This window comes from Cydia amplana, chromosome 16, assembly GCF_948474715.1.
Source record: "Cydia amplana chromosome 16, ilCydAmpl1.1, whole genome shotgun sequence".
NCBI classification, from domain to species: domain Eukaryota; kingdom Metazoa; phylum Arthropoda; class Insecta; order Lepidoptera; family Tortricidae; genus Cydia; species Cydia amplana.
The window spans coordinates 7755928-7774983 of NC_086084.1; the positions used below are offsets into that span (position 1 = coordinate 7755928).

The 19056-nt window shown below is 39.6% G+C and overlaps 1 protein-coding gene across 2 annotated transcripts in view; it reads right to left on the reverse strand.

The window, feature by feature from the left end:
- Positions 1–287: 287 nt before the first annotated feature.
- Positions 288–19056, reverse strand: part of LOC134654963 (synaptic vesicle membrane protein VAT-1 homolog-like) — a 47095-nt gene continuing 28326 nt past the window's right edge. The window contains exons 3-9 of one of the 2 annotated variants that reach the window (XM_063510412.1): positions 16482–16697; positions 14619–14770; positions 9266–9369; positions 8895–8950; positions 5875–6069; positions 4566–4821; positions 288–2431 (exon numbers count right to left, since the gene is read on the reverse strand). In XM_063510412.1, coding sequence (XP_063366482.1) covers positions 2400–2431; positions 4566–4821; positions 5875–6069; positions 8895–8950; positions 9266–9369; positions 14619–14770; positions 16482–16697 — 1011 coding nt within the window. In that variant the 3' untranslated portion in view covers positions 288–2399. Of the gene's footprint in view, positions 2432–4565; positions 4822–5310; positions 6070–8894; positions 8951–9265; positions 9370–14618; positions 14771–16481; positions 16698–19056 lie in introns of those variants that run through there. The other variant, XM_063510411.1, reaches the window with a different exon arrangement.

The following is a 19056-nucleotide window of genomic DNA, read 5'->3' on the forward strand; positions in this document are numbered from 1 at the left end:
CGGCATTTTTAAATATCAACTCTATACCGTTTGCAGTAAGGTTGAAAATAAATTGTATTGGGTTTACCATTTATCAGTTACAACCAGGGGCCCATTTCTCGAACGGTATTAGACTAATATTATTAGTCAACGAACTGTCAAATCGTATGGGTTGTCATGACAACACACTAATAATATTAGTCTAATACCGTTCGAGAAATGGGCCCCTGATTTACCTGTATCGATTAAGATGTTATAATCATATTTAACCAAAAATTAGAAGGGGTTAATGAAATAAAATACTCCAGTAAGCATTTTTACAGATCATACATATTTATTTATCCATTTCATAGTATAGATATCACACTGGCCCGCCCTTATAAAAATAAATGTGTAATACAATAACGATCCAGCCTCTGACGGTGCCGGCGCGGCGGCGCGACTCTGCTCTCAATAAATATTGGCATCAAACCTAACCTAAAACAACTTTGGACACGTTCTGCGCCGCCGCCACGCCCGCAACACTCCCTAGTGATCGGTTCGGTTAGCTATTCTTACAGAGGAAATCCAAGGATAAATCTAAACCATTATACAGGTCGATATACACAAGATTTAATAATAATGATATATATGTTTACATTACAAGAAAATCGCAGGTATTTGACACACAAAGCGACGAATAGGTTAAAAATAGATATTGGTCCGAGACACTAAAGCGAGTATCCGCGTACAATGCAAGACGAAACTAGCACCAAGCCACCGTACGATAACCAAAGCATCTTTCGTGACTATAGTCGAACTACAAAAGCTAATGAGTCAGTCTGGATCCAGCGGCGCCTCGCGCAGCTCACAACCGGCAGGCAGGTTCTGTTGGGACGTTCCGTTGGCTACCCTCTCTCTACATCAACTACGGCGCGCCAACGCGCTCTCGCTAAATGTTATAAAAGGGTAAAATGTTTATAAAAATCCTAAAGGAGTCTCTCGCAGGCAGAGCGGCCGGCGCGTCACTTGAGCACTGCCGCGCCCGGCGCTTCCCGACTACCCATGCATGATATGTTAGTGGAATACACGTGTAGTACTGGGTACACATACTTAGAACCATACTGTACATTATGGCGGTAAAACATTACTTACAACCTTACAAAATTAGGGTACACAAATTAACACTAGGTTATACCAAAAAGAAATGCAGTGAATATCTGTATCAAAATATTATCCTAATTTTATATCGTGTGAATGCATTTTGTGATTAGATATGTGATATTTGTGTGTAAAGATACATAAAAAGCTTCTTAGAAAGAGATAGTCACAGTACGTGTATAAAAATATGACATATTCATTTTAAATGACTGCTTTGATCCCGTCCGAGTTATCAGAGACCCTGCAGACGGCCACAAAAATACAATTTTGATAGGTATTACAAATATTACAAGCTCTCCCCTGGAGGCGGGAGCTCGGCCGGGCCGGGCGGGCCGCGTCGTACAGGATCGGACCGGGCCGGACCCGGTAGGACCGGGTCGGACCAGGCCGGCCTGGGCCAGCCGGGCCGGCCGGGCCGGGCCGGACCCCGCGCCTTAAGAGAATGCAATACTAAATAAATTCTGTCAATTCTTTTCTTAACTAGAAAATGATTTACAAAATTTCAAGTATAAAAATATAAAATAAATGCATTCAGAGCTCAAAAAAAATGTCATGTTTAGGCAGCTCAACGACACCGCAAAATATCTAGCATACTACAAAAATATCACACGTAACGTTTTCATTGGTTCGTTCAATAGAGTAGACGACGGCGCGCGGAGCCCGGGCGGGAGGGTCTCGTGGGCCACATTTTAAACATTTACTAATAAAATATTAAAGCTTAACATACATAAAGATTAAGCATCTCTGCACCTTACATATAGGTATAATAGCCATTCAAAATAACTGCAGATTAAAATATCTCATCTTAAAAATAAAGTCTTAAACGTTAAACTATAAAAAAAATCGTAGAAAAATTGAAACGATCCTAACTTAGGCCAAATTAATCTGAGAGTAAGGATTAAAATATATAATTATTTTAAATTTCGCTGTCGCATACGAAGTATCTATACCGATCGTGTTACCGTACAATAATTTACTCGGGAACTAAAAATAAAAGGTAAGAATGTATTGATAGACGGATTAACACTAAGTAAGAACGTGTACGACATAAGTCGATCCTCCGCGGGGTCGCAGCGAACGCTATTATGATGCTCCCGTCTGAGGCATCGACCAATCTCGTATGCAAGCTTATTCATATAGACGAAACATAATAAACATCAGGCAACATAGTATAGACGGACGGCGCGCGCTCGCGGCGGCGCGGCGTCGAACGAACAGCTTCAACTATAAAATAATCAATTGGCGGTGGTTTATCTGGTCCTGTGCTCGGGGGAGACAATTCAGCTCGACTCCTTCTCCTTGTCCTTGGACTCTGTAGACAAAGTTAAGAAACAATCGATAAGTCTAGGTAATGAAGTTTACGTATTATAATATGACTTGGCAAACAAGGCGACTAAAATGGCAATAAAAATCGGCTTACTATACCTATATTTTGTTGTGTTTTATATTACGGAAAAGTTAGTAAATATAACTCGTAAAAACAGATAAAAAAGTTAAAACAAATAATTATCTATATCTAATCATATATTGTGGATTGTCAGATCGTATTTGCCAATAAACAACTCAGGCTAAAAATAATTATATGAACATATCTTTTAATATGCTTTATATTACTCAGCCTGTGATAACTATAAAGTAGGTATGTTTATAACTAAACGATTTCATTACTGAGCTTTATCACGCAATAAACGGTTTTTAATGGGTTCTTCACTTAATAGGCAATGTAGAACTGATGATATGGTTGCACGTTGTTATTAACTTATTATCTCTACACAACCAAGTCTATGCTTCGTTACTTTGTTTTCGACCACCTTATAAACAGCATTCTTTATGGAATTCAATGCCCACAATCCATCGATTCATTCAATAAGTAGGTAGGTAGTTACTCTGATATCTTTTCTATAGAGGGTTGTGGGCAGTGAATGCATTGATAGCTAATAGCTTGCATAAAATACTTTATATATGTACTTATGTATAAATTAGGTATAATCATGATATTGTATAAGTAAGTATTTACGTTTCACTTCGGAAATGGACGCAGAAATTACCTAGACACAAGTATTCCGCCGTCAATTCCAGATATAAAAACATAATCTTAGGTCTAATATATGGAGGTCCTCGACCCGGCTTCTCATGACCTGTCTGGCTAAACCTACGTCACGTCACGCACCAAGAAGACAGTAAGAACTACCTAACATCTTGCATTCCCTAAAATATTAGTAACAATTTTCAAGTAAGCTTATTAATATATGCATCTGTTTTCGTTGTGATATTAACTTTTATTTGTACACCGTGAGTAAAAGGGCTAGTAACTTTTATAAAAACATCAAAGTATGCTAATAATTATGTTAACTAGAAACTAGATTAATAGGATCGGCAGTCGGAGTCGGATAGTTTTTCCGATCATTTTGTTATTGACACAGCCCGCTGGGTTCGCCTACGCAAAGCTGCATTTTAAGTTTTTTAAATCACGGTTATAATCTTAAAGTTTTATCCGCCATAGATCTATGTGTTTCAACAGATATGCTCGAATATTGTTTTGTGTTCAGTAGGTAATCATGGATTACAATGTAATCCATGGTACCCAAAAAATACATAGAAGGTATATATGGTATCACATGACTTGATTTGATCATGTTCGATTGTTTTAATATCAAGTGCTGTCATCGTCATCAGAATAGTTACCGAAGGTGTCATCTCGGCCTATAAACATTAACATAAAAGCTGCTTCTAAGTCGCTTAATCAGTTACGCGCCGCGATATGCTTAACGAGCTCACCAGGAAGACCGATTATGAGCAAAGTAACAATTCCTCTATGTCATTTGCCCCCTGTTTAGTCTTAAGCTTTAACCCTTTACCGCATACGAAGCCATATATAATATGGCGGATATGATATTCAACTCTATTGACAGCTATTAAAGTTCATATTTAAACAAATACTTTTTATTACATGCAGCGGGCCATTATTAAGTCGTTGTTTTTATGTCGTAGGCAACTACTAGATCCTGGATGATAAGCTTAGAAAAGTACGCAAGTAAATTATCTACTTCAGGCAACGCGAAGAAAATCAAATAACGAGAACTGCCTTATATGGTATATTTTCTGAGATTACCTACATGATAGATGAAGTTTAAACTTTAAAAGCTTTAAAAGCGTAAAAAATACCGAGATGAAATCTGATATTCTTGTAAGATAATAAAAATATAGTGTAGTACAGTCGACGTAAAAGGTAACGTTACATTTTTGCACCTAATTCGATAAGGCGAAAAATGTACGCTACATCTTTATGTCGACCGTGTTCAGTGTAACGAGACGCAAGTTTAGCCAGTGCGTGCGTAGATAGTATAAAATACTTAAAATATAAGCGTAACTCAAAAAAACGCATAAAATACTAGTAACGATGCGAAGCCTCTACGCATACGCATGCGGTCTGGATCGGGGCCTACCTTCGTCGCTGTTGCCGTTACCGTTAGTGAGCGGCTCGTCCTCTTTCTCACCGTTCTTGTCTCCGTTCTCGGCCGGTTTGTCCTCCTTGTCCTTGTCCTTCTTGTCCTCGGAGCTCTCCTTGGCGGGCTTCTTGTCCTTGCCGGACTTCTTCTCCTTGGCCGGCGTGGCGGGCTTGGGCTTCGGCTCCAGCGACGGGTCCAGCACGAGCTTGCCGATGTTCTTGCGGTCGTGCATCTTTTGCATGGCCTCGCCGACCTGTGCAAAGTTTCCTTGTGAGAGAATATGTTCAAAAGAACCCTTAAAATTATGTGTATACTGTATATTTTATCGTGGCAGATGAAATAAGAACGGGTGAGTAAAATACCTATTATTTTGTACCACTTTATTTTCATGACGCTTTATATAGTCCTAGAGATATGCTCAAAAACTAGTCAAGATTTTAATCCATTTAGTAAAATCAACTGTCTAGTAACACTTATTGAAACTCTATACCCGACTCGAGCCGACGTCTCATCGATAAAGGCTTCTTTTGAATATGTAGATAAAAAAAACTGAAGGTCTCGAGTGGTGGGAAGAGACGAACTCTATAGCTAGAGGCAATAGGTCACAGCTGGAACACGGAGTCGACGGCGCGGCGCACGTACTCGGCGCGCCCGTGCTGCAACATCATGTGTCACATGTCCAGCCCAACTCGTCCAACTTACATCCTCCAGCGCCCAGGTGGAGTCGACCAGCGGCTTGACCTTCCCGTCGAGCCACAGCTGGAACACGGCGTCGACGGCGCGGCGCACGTACTCGGCGCGCCCGTGCTGCAACATAATGTGTCACATGTCCAGCCCAACTCGTCCAACTTACATCCTCCAGCGCCCAGGTGGAGTCGACCAGCGGCTTGACCTTCCCGTCGAGCCACAGCTGGAACACGGCGTCGACGGCGCGGCGCACGTACTCGGCGCGGCCGTGCTGGAACAGCGTGTGTCACAGGTCCAGCCCAACTGATCCAACTTACATCCTCCAGCGCCCAGGTGGAGTCGACCAGCGGCTTGACCTTCCCGTCGAGCCACAGCTGGAACACGGCGTCGACGGCGCGGCGCACGTACTCGGCGCGGCCGTGCTGGAACAGCGTGTGTCACAGGTCCAGCCCAACTGATCCAACTTACATCCTCCAGCGCCCAGGTGGAGTCGACCAGCGGCTTGACCTTCCCGTCGAGCCACAGCTGGAACACGGCGTCGACGGCGCGGCGCACGTACTCGGCGCGGCCGTGCTGGAACAGCGTGTGTCACAGGTCCAGCCCAACTGATCCAACTTACATCCTCCAGCGCCCAGGTGGAGTCGACCAGCGGCTTGACCTTCCCGTCGAGCCACAGCTGGAACACGGCGTCGACGGCGCGGCGCACGTACTCGGCGCGCCCGTGCTGGAACAGCAGGTGCCGCAGGTTCAGGCCCGCCAGGCTCTTGTTCTCGTCGAACAGCTTGATCGGGGACACCTTGTCCACTTGCCACCACTGTCGAACAAATGTTTAACGTTAATGTATATATTTAAATATAAACATTTCTAAACTAAAAAGAATCAAATGCCGCTACGATATTGCGTTGAATTTAACTGTCGCAACCTCACAGCTTGGAAATTAATCTAAGCTAACCTAAAGGTGTGACCTTTTATTATATGAAGGGATACCACCATTGTGAAAAATTAGGGTGAGGGGGTTGTATGACTAATACACTTGTGACATTTGTTGACTAACCGGTTTTGCATTGATTTTCGATCACCGCATTTTTTCTAAAGTAACAAAAGTGATTACGGGCATTAAACTTATCGTTTGTAATCCTTCCTCCTCGCGTTATCCCGACATTTTGCCACGGCTCATAAGAGCCTGGGGTCCGCTTGACAACTAATCCCAAGAATTAACGTAGGCTCTAGTTTTTACGAAAGCGACTGCCATCTGACCTTCCAACCCAGAGGGGAAACTAGGCCTTATTGGGATTAGTCCGGTTTCCTCACGATGTTTTCCTTCACCGAAAAGAAACTGGTAAATATCAAATGACGTTTCGTACATAAGTTCCGAAAACCTCATTGGTGCGAGCCGGGGTTTGAATCCGCGACCTCCAGATTGAAAGTCGCACGCTTTTACCGCTAGGCCACCAGCGCTTCTCTTATCGTTTGTAATATTTCCATGATAATATTATGTAGAATAGATAGTAGCCTACAACAAGTCCACGAATTATTTGCACCTATCATCTATCTCCTGCCCGCTATCGCGAAAAGCTCTTAACAGTTGGCACTGTCATGAAACGAGTAGTTTATGGACAATAATATTCCACGTAGAAAGTAAAGTGTACCACGCAACCGCGCATTTGATAACATCAATGGAGGCTAAGCCATGAACGCGGAATTTTAATGGGCGAGTAGGTACAGATATATCCGATTTTATTTTAGTCTGACGCTCGCACTGACGACTGATAATAACAGGGCTCGAGCTTCAACAACAAGTAGATTACTATCTATACGAGCGGTAATATACCACTAATATGTACTAACGTAATGTGCACGAATGATAACCATATACCTACTCCATAAGTATCTTATAAAATGCCATTTTTTGATTGCATGAACTTTGTGCGCTTCGGATCATATTTAGTTTTACAGAACTTGAATTACTTATTCTTCAATAAAATATAATTTATAAGGTTTGGCAAAACTTTTTTAATCAAAACTTTAAATATTTTGGTTAAAATTCTACAAACCTATCTAAAGATTGTGCACTTTATAGAAGATTGGACGTTGATATATAATATTATTATCTTAGTATGTATTAGGTTTAAGTTCTTTGGCACCCACGTATATCGTACAGCATAAGTTTGGCGTAACCGCAAAACCCACTCACAAGGCAGTATTGTGGTTAATTACTGTAAAATTAAACTGACAATAGGAAATAACTTGCGACTTGAGATTCAGTAAGTAGGTACCTAGTAGGAAGTAATACAGTTGTAAAATTGATTTTCAAACTGCGTCTTATTCAATTTGGATCGGAATGAGTTAAGTTATTACAAGAGGTGAAAACAGGAACCAAACTCAACCTAAATTCAATGATGTCCTTAATAAGTTCGTTGCGTACGTTACGGATAATACATTACAGCGGAAGCTCCAACTTCGGGTCTTTGCGGATAATAACGGAATTAACTTCGGAATATCCGAAGTTCGGATAATGTCCCGAGATAACATACAGTGGTAGAGGTATCGAATAAGTGAATTCGATTGTACAAATAAATTTTAACTAGGTACTAATTTTAAATAAGGCTCAATCGCTCTACGAGCTACGACGATTATCTACTACATATTTGCAATTTAAGTGAAATCTTCAAATACCTGACTTAAGATACATACTTCGTTTTTTATGGTGCGGAAATGCCATTAAGTTTGTGTCATTCCTCCCCGAAATACCAGATTACGAAAACATGACATTCCTTAATTCCTTAAATAAAGTATTTCTGCTATTTTAGAGGACTAAAATAGCAGAAATACTTTATTGATCATGTTTTATACCTTCCTCGTGTGAATACTAAACGGTGGCTCGTGTTTGATGTTTTTTTTTTTGAGGAAATTGAAGAAGTGATAGTGAAGCTGACGGACGAATACTTATAATACTTACAGATGTAGTGCATCATCATTTTCCATCGTATTTTCTCGGAAACGATCGTATTTGTCGTGCTACTTCAGTCAACCTCAGTACTTTTAGTACCGAGACTGACTGAAATAGCAAGTCACGTTCGTATTTTTCCGTGAAAATATGGAAAATAATTATGCGTAAGTATACTGATGACCAAACGTCGGTAACTATGGTATAGTAATTTTCGCGGATGGATGTCAATAAATCTCATTCGATGACATACGAGTACCGCCTCCTCATTACTTCGTTATAAAACACGAAGCACTTTAATAAGTTAATTAATTAGTTAATTGATATAAGTACAGCCCAGTTCGTTGATAATTACACATACCTACAACAACAACACATTACAACAACAAGTAAGGTATGTGATATCGTACAAGTTGCACGATAGCACTTACCTAATTTGTCAGCTGGTGGAAAAGATTTAAATAGAGTATTTAGTCTAATTTCCAATGAAGGTACGCAAACATAACACATAAACCATGTGACGATTAACGTAGAAGCTTTGGATTAACTTGGATTAGTAAGGGCAAGCAGTTGCGCCAGAGATTTGAACGTCGACCGCGAAGAGCTTAAAGTGTGGCGAGGTTACTGTCGTTGTCTTTATGCTGTGTACGATTTAAGTTCGTGTTTGAGGTGAATATCAGATAGCTACTCACAGCACGCGCAGCACTGAAGAAACTCTTCGTCTCGCCGGTCACGATGTTGGATGATCCTGAGATAAAATTATCCGTTACATGATTTAAATTAAAACATTTTCAAGCTGAGAAAGTCATTAACGTATGCGGAATTTACATTTGAAAAAATGTGTATTAAATCACAAGTTTATTACCAATGAATTTAGTCTTGTCGAATTGAATGATGCAAATAAACCATATTATGCAACTGTTTTATTAGTCTCAAGAAGAGCTCATACTAACATATTAACATTGTCTCGTGATTGCAAACTAACGCCGTGTCAACGCTTTTGGTTTCAGTGTGGTGAATCCTAATATAGAGTAGGTATGTACATGTAAAAGAGTATTCTTACCGTAGAGGATGTACCGGCCCATGGGCTTGAGCAGTGAGTATCCGCGGTTGCACTCTTCTCCACACAGGCAGTCCAGAACGATGTCCACGCCATCTGGGGTGATCCTGATACAACACAACACTGTTAAGTATACTATTGCTACTAGTACTAGAAGTTAATTAAAGTTAACTTAGTGACTGTTCTTCGGTGACATCACTTTAAGCATAATCGAAAGATACTTTGATTCGCGATTTAATACACCATCGACTAGTTTGAAAGGCCCGATTTCTATGCACTTTTTGATATCTAGCCTGAGACTCCATTTCAACGTCCCGATTGAGTGAAAGCAGCCATTACGAATATTAATGCTCTGGCTCAAATAACTACGGCAATATCCATTTACCTCAGCAACGGGCAGCTCCACTAGATATCGGTTTATTTACATCCATTGAACTTGTGCGGTGCGGCTTGTTTACGTTTTAAAGAGCTTACCAGATGTAAAAATATCTTTTTCTATTTACAAGAATTAAATGCCGTGGTTGTTAAGAAGCAGCTGCCCTAAGGAGCGGGTTATAAACGGAACAATTAACGTGTAGTAAGCAAGTCCAATATAATTGGACCTTGACTTTACCGCGTGCGCGTCCTCACGACTATCCGAATGTGTGAGGCGTGTAGCGGGAGGGGGTCAAGATAAATTGGTGGTATTCGACACACGAGCCGGGCTACGCTTCAAATATGTAACTGTAATAAACACCAATTAACAAAGCCTGAGATCGAGAACAATTCGGCTTATTAGCTCGGAAGCGGCAACAGAGTCACAGGCAATTAATTACAAGTATCATGTCATCATCTTAGGCATCCTTAAAATGTTTTAATATATTTAAAAAAACAGAAATTGACACTAATACAACATTTTACTATCCCAAATATGTGAAATAAAATACGAGTTTTTAAATCTGTGCATAAAATATTTTAATGCGATTTAAAACGCTATCGAAACAGCTAATGAGTTGGATCGTGTCTGATATTAAATAAATCCCGCGTCGCGCTAACACAAACAAGGGATTAGGGAGATGAAGGGCCGCTGAGCTGGTTATTATTTTTAGCGCTTATGTTTCATCCCTTCATTTTTAGAATTCACTAACGCACCGCGTGATTCAGAAATTTTAATACATTGTTAATACGTACAATACTAGTAGTTCGCCCCGAACTGAGAACTCGCGGTTCGTCAAAAAGATCAATTGAATGCAGTGCTACTTAGTCCGAGATGGGCATTTCGTAATTGAATCCTGATTCCACGATTACTTGAAATTACTTTTTAATCTGATTACCGATTCCCAGATTAGGTACTTTAGAATGTAACAATACCGAATTACTAAGTACAATTCCATTTGAGGAATCAGGAATCAATTTCTCGAATATTACAATTACTAGTAATTGGAATCAATGTCGATTCCTCATTACAGGAATGCATTACTTGATTCCTTTCAGATTACATTTCGTACTACTACTATCAAAAGTACATTTCGATAGTAGATATAGATGTTGTTGACTTACTAGGATGCATCTATATCTTATTTGAAACAGGTGCGCAGATTTCGAAAATGATGACCATGACCTATAAAACGACACCCATGACGACTTTTATGACATACTGCATGGCCGCCATCTTGGATTCCAAAATAGTCATCATTTTCGAAAACTGCGCCCCCTAAAACCTATAAAACGACATCCATGACGACTTTTATGACATAGTGCATGGCCGCCATCTTGGATTCCAAAATAGTCATCATTTTCGAAATCTGAGCCCCCTATAACCTATAAAACGACATCCATGACGACTGTTATGACATAGTGCATGGCCGCCATCTTGGAATCTAAAATGGTCATCATTTTCGAAATCTGCGCCCCCTACAACCTATAAAACGACATCCATGACGAATTTTATGACATAGTGCATGGCCGACATTTTGGAATCCAAAATGGTCATAATTGTCGAAATCTGCGCCCCCCAAAATCTATAAAACGACATCCATGACGACTTTTATGACACAGTGCATGGCCGCCATCTTGGACTCCAAAATAGTCATCATTTTCGAAATCTGCGCCCCCTATAATCTATAAAACGACATCCATGAAGACTTTTATAAAATACTGCATGGCCGCCATCTTGGAATCCAAAATGGTCATCATTTTCGAAATCTGCGCCCCCTAAAACCTATAAATCGACATCCATGACGACTTTTATGACATACTGCATGGCCGTCATTTTGGATTCCAAAATGGTCATCATTTTCGAAATCGGGGCCCCCTAAAATCTATAAAACGACATCCATGACGACTTTTATGTCATAGTGCAAGTCCGCCTTTTTGGTATCCAAAATGGTCATAATTTTCGAAATCTGCGCCCCCTATAATCTATAAAACGACATCCATGACGACTTTTATGAAATACTGCATGGCTGCCATCTTGGAATCCAAAATGGTCATCATTTTCGAAATCTGCGCCCCCTAAAACCTAGAAAACGACATCCATGACGACTTTTAGGACATAATGCATGGCCGCCATCTTGGATTCCAAAATAGTCATCATTTTCGAAATCTGAGCCCCCTATAACCTATAAAACGACATCCATGACGACTTTTATGACATACTGCATGGCCGCCATCTTGGAATCTAAAATGGTCATCATTTTCGAAATCTGCGCCCCCTATAACCTTTAAAACGACATCCATGACGACTATTATGACATACTGCATGGCCGTCATTTTGGATTCCAAAATGGTCATCATTTTCGAAATCGGGGCCCCCTAAAACCTATAAAACGACATCCATGACGACTTTCATGACATACTGCATGGCCGCCATTTTGGATTCCAAAATGGTCATCATTTTCGAAACCTGCGCCCCCTAAAACCTATAAAACGACATCCATGACGACTTTTATGACATTCTGCATGGCCGCCATTTTGGATTCCAAAAAGGTCATCATTTTCGAAATCTGCGCCCCCTAAAACCTATAAAACGACATCCATGACGACTTTTATGACATAGTGCATGGCCGCCATCTTGGATTCCAAAATAGTCATCATTTTCGAAATCTGAGCCCCCTATAACCTATAAAACGACATCCATGACGACTTTTTTGACATACTGCATGGCCGCCATCTTGGAATCAAAAATGGTCATCATTTTCGCAATCTGCGCCCTTTAAAACCTATAAAACGACATCCATGACGACTTTTATGACATAGTGCATGGCCGCCATCTTGGAATCAAAAATAGTCATCATTTTCGCAATCTGCGCCCCCTAAAACCTATAAAACGACATCCATGACGACTTTTATGACATAGTGCATGGCCGCCATCTTGGAATCTAAAATGGTCATCATTTTCGAAATCTGTGCCCCCTAAAACATATAAAACGACATCCATGACGACTTTTATGACATAGTGCATGGCCGCCATTTTGGAATCCAAAATGGTCATCATTTTCTAAACCTGCGCCCCCTTAACCTATAAAACGACATCCATGACGACTTTTATGACATACTGCATGGCCGCCATTTTGGATTCCAAAATGGTCATCATTTTCGAAATCTGCGCCCCCTAAAACCTAGAAAACGACATCCATGACGACTTTTAGGACATAATGCATGGCCGCCATCTTGGATTCCAAAATAGTCATCATTTTCGAAATCTGAGCCCCCTATAACCTATAAAACGACATCCATGACGACTTTTATGACATACTGCATGTGCATGGCCGCCATCTTGGAATCTAAAATGGTCATCATTTTCGAAATCTGCGCCCCCTAAAACCTATAAAACGACATCCATGACGACTTTTATAACATAGTGCATGGCCGCCATCTTGGAATCTAAAATGGTCATCATTTTCGAAATCTGCGCCCCCCTAAACCTATAAAACGACATCCATGACGACTTTAATGACATACTGCATGGCCGCCATTTTGGAATCCAAAATGGTCATCATTGTCGGAATCTGCGCCCCCTAATACCTATAAAACGACATCCATGACGACTTTTATGACATACTGGATGGCCGCCATCTTGGAATCCAAAATGGTCATCATTTTCGAAATCTGCGCCTCCTAAAACCTATAAAACGATATCCATGACGACTTTTATGACATACTGCATGGAGTGCATGGCCGCCATTTTGGAATCCAAAATGATCATCATTTTCGAAATCTGCGCCCCCTAAAACCTATAAAATGATATCCATTACGATTTAATGACAGTGCATGGCCGCCATCTTGGATTCCAAAATTGTCATAATTTTCAAAAATCTTTAAAAATACAATATTATAAATGTGTAAACCGAGCACTTTCATTTGATACCAAACTCGACCATACTTTCTTGCAATTAAAACGACCAGAATAGCAAGACCCCTCACAAATGGCTTTTTAGCATTTTAAGCTCTTCTAGCTCAATAACCTCTTGTTCAAGCCAGCTCAAAATTTAATGACTAAAATATAATGCCCTCGACTATACGTTCACCCAATTTCATTTAAATTAGAACAAATTTACTTAAGTTATTGAGTATCAAACTATCCTCTGAAAGTTCAGCTTAAAAACATTGAAATGCCGGGACGTGCCCCTAGCCAGCCGTGTGTTCAAAGTCGAATGTAAGAACTTCGCTTCGCTTCGCTCGCTCGTTCGATTAAAAATATGTTAGGATTAAGTGAGGGAGCATGATCCCTTCTAGTATGTATTATAAATGCGAAAGTAGCCTTGTCATTCTGTTTGGTACCTCTTACGCTTTTCGATGAAACTTCGTCTGGAGGAAAGAACGTTTTAGGATGGCTTAATCACGAAAATCTTACGCAGACGAATTCATGGACAAAAGGTAAGTAGTTGATATCTTTTATATCACGGCTACAGAGAAAAATCTTGTAAGAAATAGGTACCTTTTAAGTCAGCAATTTTTCCGATACCTATCTTCGAGGATCCAGATAAATGATGACTAAAGAGATATTTAAGTTTGTAGATAAAACCTTATTATACCAACATATTCGTACATATATGCAGCTTGGGTAACACGATTTCAGGCGTCTACACACCGACCGGCGACTTTTTCTGTTTCACGAATCAAGTCGTCAAGTCGCTTGTTCGTTTTTTTTTGAGAAACAAACTGTCTTATAATAAACATATGAACAAATTGATTTATTTATAGACCTAAAGTTTCCTAATTTACAAATTATATTGAGGTACAATTGAAAAATAATTAAAGTGTAAAACTTATAGTACCTACCTACTAGTTGTACATAACAAATGCATAAACAAGAGAGAATACTCAAATAACAAATGCTTCAATCGCTGAAATCTATAAAGCAACAGGTACTCACTTCCTGACTTCGCTGGTGTAGTCGCAGCCGCGCTCGAGTAGATGATCAATGTTGTTGTTGTTGGCCTTTAGGGCCTCGTGCTTGGTCTTCGAGCACACGCCGAACACCGTCACGTTGTCCACAGTCTTCGCCAGTTGGGCTACTGCTTGCCCCTGTGGGTACAAAACTCGATTATTTCCTGGTCACTTTAAAATGTATCTAAGAGGTGGCTGAATCTAAGGGATACGCTAGCATTGCACAGGGGCCAGGGCACACTGATATTTGTGGTAACCGCCGAAACCAGCATACTGAAATGGTGGAATAGCCAAAACACCATTACATTACACACTGCCAGATATCCGAAACAAAACAACAACAAACGAGAAGAAATTTAAGTAGGAGGAATTTTCTGGTCTTGAGCAATTATTTGAGTGATTACAATATAATAAAATTTCAATCCGTGTGGGAAAGCTCAATATACCGCATGGTCCTCGGGATGTGGGTGAGAGCGTTCCACTACGTTCGCAATTGAATTCTCATGTTCAACCTAATCGAATCACGGCGTAATTGACACTCCGTATAAAGTGGTTCATAATATGCGACCGGCAGGGGACAATTATGGAAGAGAAGAAGTTTCTGCGGCATCATCCTTTGTAAACCCATTAAGTGTATTGCCGTTGGTTTAAAATTGATTGATACATCTATTATTATTGGACAGACGTAGTAATTGATTGGATCCCACCCAAAGTTAGCCTTTCGCAGTAAAGGTCATTGACGCGAAGGGTTGGGTGACGTCACGGGCGGAAGCGGCGAGATTCCTAAGCAAGCAAGAGTTTTTTCACCCAATTTAGAGCAGCAATTAGAGAACTAGTTGGATTGTTTGCACAGCTATTATGAAGTTCACATACGCGCCGACAGTTCTCGGAAGATTTAAAATGTTGCTACCGAGCTTTGAAGACGTAACAATGCAAAGTTAAACATCTGACGGGAATCTATTTAATGTCTGTTTTGTGTTAGTTAAGATAAAGATTTGTTTGTTTTTCTACTGTTCGAGAAGCATTTAGGGCAACCAAAAATGGCTTAGATCTTTTATAAATGAGGATATTTTAAAATAAGAATAGATATCTACTAAGTACATTAGTGGCAATCAAACTTAAACGCAGCTAAATCTAATCACTGCGCTAGCTGCTCTTGATTGCAACAGCGGGATGTTTGGCAAGCTGGTGCCTAATCTTAGGAAACGGTAAACCTAGTTAACCTCCGTTGAGCTAGACAGACGCAAAGCGTAGTATAGATTTTAGATAAGAAATGGATTTTCTGGCCGAGTTCTACTGGGGAAGTATCTCCACTTCATTGAGACCTGTAGACGATTTGTCAATGTCTCTATTATGTTTTATTAGTGATTTATATTCATGTAGGAAATGGGCTCGGCCATTCATTCAACATAAGTAGCTTGAAACGTCGAAATAACTTCATATGTCCCGTAAACTAAACTGTCACTCATGAACTTAGTTTTAAGCATCCCAACTCCTAAAGTAGTGAGTGCATACTATCAGGTTTCCAGACTGTGCACGATTAGACTTAAATTTTCAATAATCGCCCATCTAAACCCATACTTTGTATATACTTATAGTAGGATATAGGTTTGACCTATCTTGCAGGATATTAAATCTTTTATCTTTATGCCGATTAGTACAGCTTTTATGTCTACCGTTCTCCAATTCTCCCTCAATTGCTCAAGGGTTAACTGGAAGAGATCCCTGAAAGGGATAAGTTCGCCTTTGTACTAATGATGTGTGTTCTTTCATGTTTTATGTTTCTTTTTGTACAATAAAGTATTTTACTACTACTACTACTACTAAAAGCAGAGAAATGTGAACTTACCACACCGCCGCCGGCGGAGTGCACGAGCAGGCTCTTGCCGGGCGCAAGATTAGCCATCTCGAAGAGCAACAGATACGCCACCACGTAGTTGGTGGTGACGGCGACTGCGTCCAGCGGCGTCATGCCGGCGGGCAGCGCGTACACATACTGCGCGGGCACTGATACCAGCTCTGCCCAGGCTTTGTACTCCGGGAGGGCCACCACTTGGTCGCCGACCTGGACACAACACAACAATATCGTTAGAACGACAATTATTTTTATCGGGAACTTACTATGGAAAAAGTTAGCAATGTTGACGGATTAACATAAAGAAAGTGATTAGGACAGAACGGAAAAGATTAATTTTTAACTGACGTTTTATCCTTTTAGAAGTTCCATGATTTTGCTGGAAGGTAAGCAAGTATCTTACCTTCCAGCAAAATCATGGAACTCTTACCCGCAAATAGTTGATATTACACCTACACTGTTCGTGTGTTTTTGCATATACCTTCAAGATCAGTACGGATATGATGGTCGTTCTTGCCTACGTGACAGCGTGATAATTCAATTCAATTCAAATAATTTATTTCAGAATAAAATTCCATAAAACATACACAATAAATTAAAATTAACTAAAGTATAATAAGTAAGTAAGTAAGTAATAAGTAGTAGTAAGTAGTGTAAAGTATAATACAGTTAATATAAAACAGTTGTTGTTGTATGTTGTTGTGTTAGTATAAAACAGTTTCCGTCACTTTCTATCCCGCGGTGTTAAAAAGTGACAGGTGTTTTATCACGTGGATAAAACCATCCATAATACGCCGGCTGGTGAATTCAAATTGATTAAACACGTGTTTGCTGTAATAATCAATTATAATAATTGATTTAGACCTATTAACATTTTACCAATTAAGTTAAATAGTAAATTCCGTAACGAATCAATAACATTTAAGCATCCGTTTTATTAAAGTTAATAAAAATTAATGTGTGCATGTAGTTAATTACACTAACCGTCAATATAATATAGTACCTGCACTGAAATCGGCTGCAACTTTGAATAGTTGCAAATAAAATATTTTCAATAAATAATTCTGAAGTGGATTACAGTATATTCAATCAAATTGAAAATTAATTTGCTGTCAACTATTGATAATTATTGTTTATATCTGTATTTTTTTGTAATCAAATAAACTAACGTTATGCCAACACCGGAATGGACGTGATCATCTAAGTATATCTCCATCACGGATTAAAACATCAGCGAAAAGGTTTCGAAAACCGAACACACATTTTATGTTAATTTCCTGTATTTTTATGTTACACGCTAAGAAAATTTACTTGATTTATATGTAGGTTATTAAGTGGCATCTAACATATCTCACTGAGTAAGATAATCAGTTTAATATGTTGTAAGGCGTAATTCACTTTTTATGTTCACAGCAACTTCTAGTGTTAACGTGTTAGCGTGAAATTTACGGTATCATAACTACCATAACGACCATCAAGTATATAGATACAATCTCCTAACATAGGCTCCACTAACGTTTTAATTGATATCCATGTCCGCTGCCGCTAACATTGATATTATCTTCAGCCATCCTGCTATTTTACCAATTACGTACTTATACTAGTTTTCTGTTAATTAATTGATTCAGTATAACAAGAGAGAAACTACATTTCAATTAGGCATTTATCAGTTATCATGCAAGGAAAAGGTTTCCTGCATCGGAAAAATTGCTGCCGAATATTCAAGCAATTGTTGGATATTTGATTGCGGTATTAACCTATACGAAACATTCCCAATTAAGAATATAGAGATACCAACCTAATTACGCATTTAAATTAGAAAATCCGACAAAATATTTGTTTAAAACGAGGTTGCTTATATTGGTATAGATATCAACTTCTTTATGCTTTATTACACAAAACAAATAGGTAACCAAAATGCGGACTTTTATTCTTCATTCGCTGCGACCAAAAATAAAGTGAGCGAAACTTGTTATCGTTTCAATGAGAAAAATCATTTCTAGGTCCTAGGTAAACAGCTATGACTACTTGACTAGTTATAAATAAATACCTGGCACAACTAATTAGGTGGCGTTAAGTGGTATTAGTATGCTTATTGACTTTGATTTATCATCGACTTGGAGTAAATATGCAAGTGTGGTCCCCCATGCGTGGCGATCGCTGGACGAGAGACAAGGCAACAATAAAGATTGGCATAGATCGTAATTTACGCCTTACAAATCGTAAGGCAAGCCGGAGCTATTATGCTTTTTTTTCATTGAAAATTGTAGGTTATACGGCTGGATTTCATTAAAATAGACAAGCCGGTAGGAATTAAGTTATATTGTTGAGTTCTGCTGCATGTTACTATGCTTTCATTGTAACGCATTAGCTTGCTCTTGAGTCTATCTGACACCTTTAAGCATGTCTCTTCCGTTTCAACTTCCTAAGATAGCTCGGATAGGTACTAAGATTGCGGAGGTAAGTGCTATATAAATTATAATGGGTCTGATACCTCGCTAAGTGGCCAGTGATAGCGCGATCTAAGTAAATACTACAATTATTTAAGAGGACGCGACTCGATCCGAAC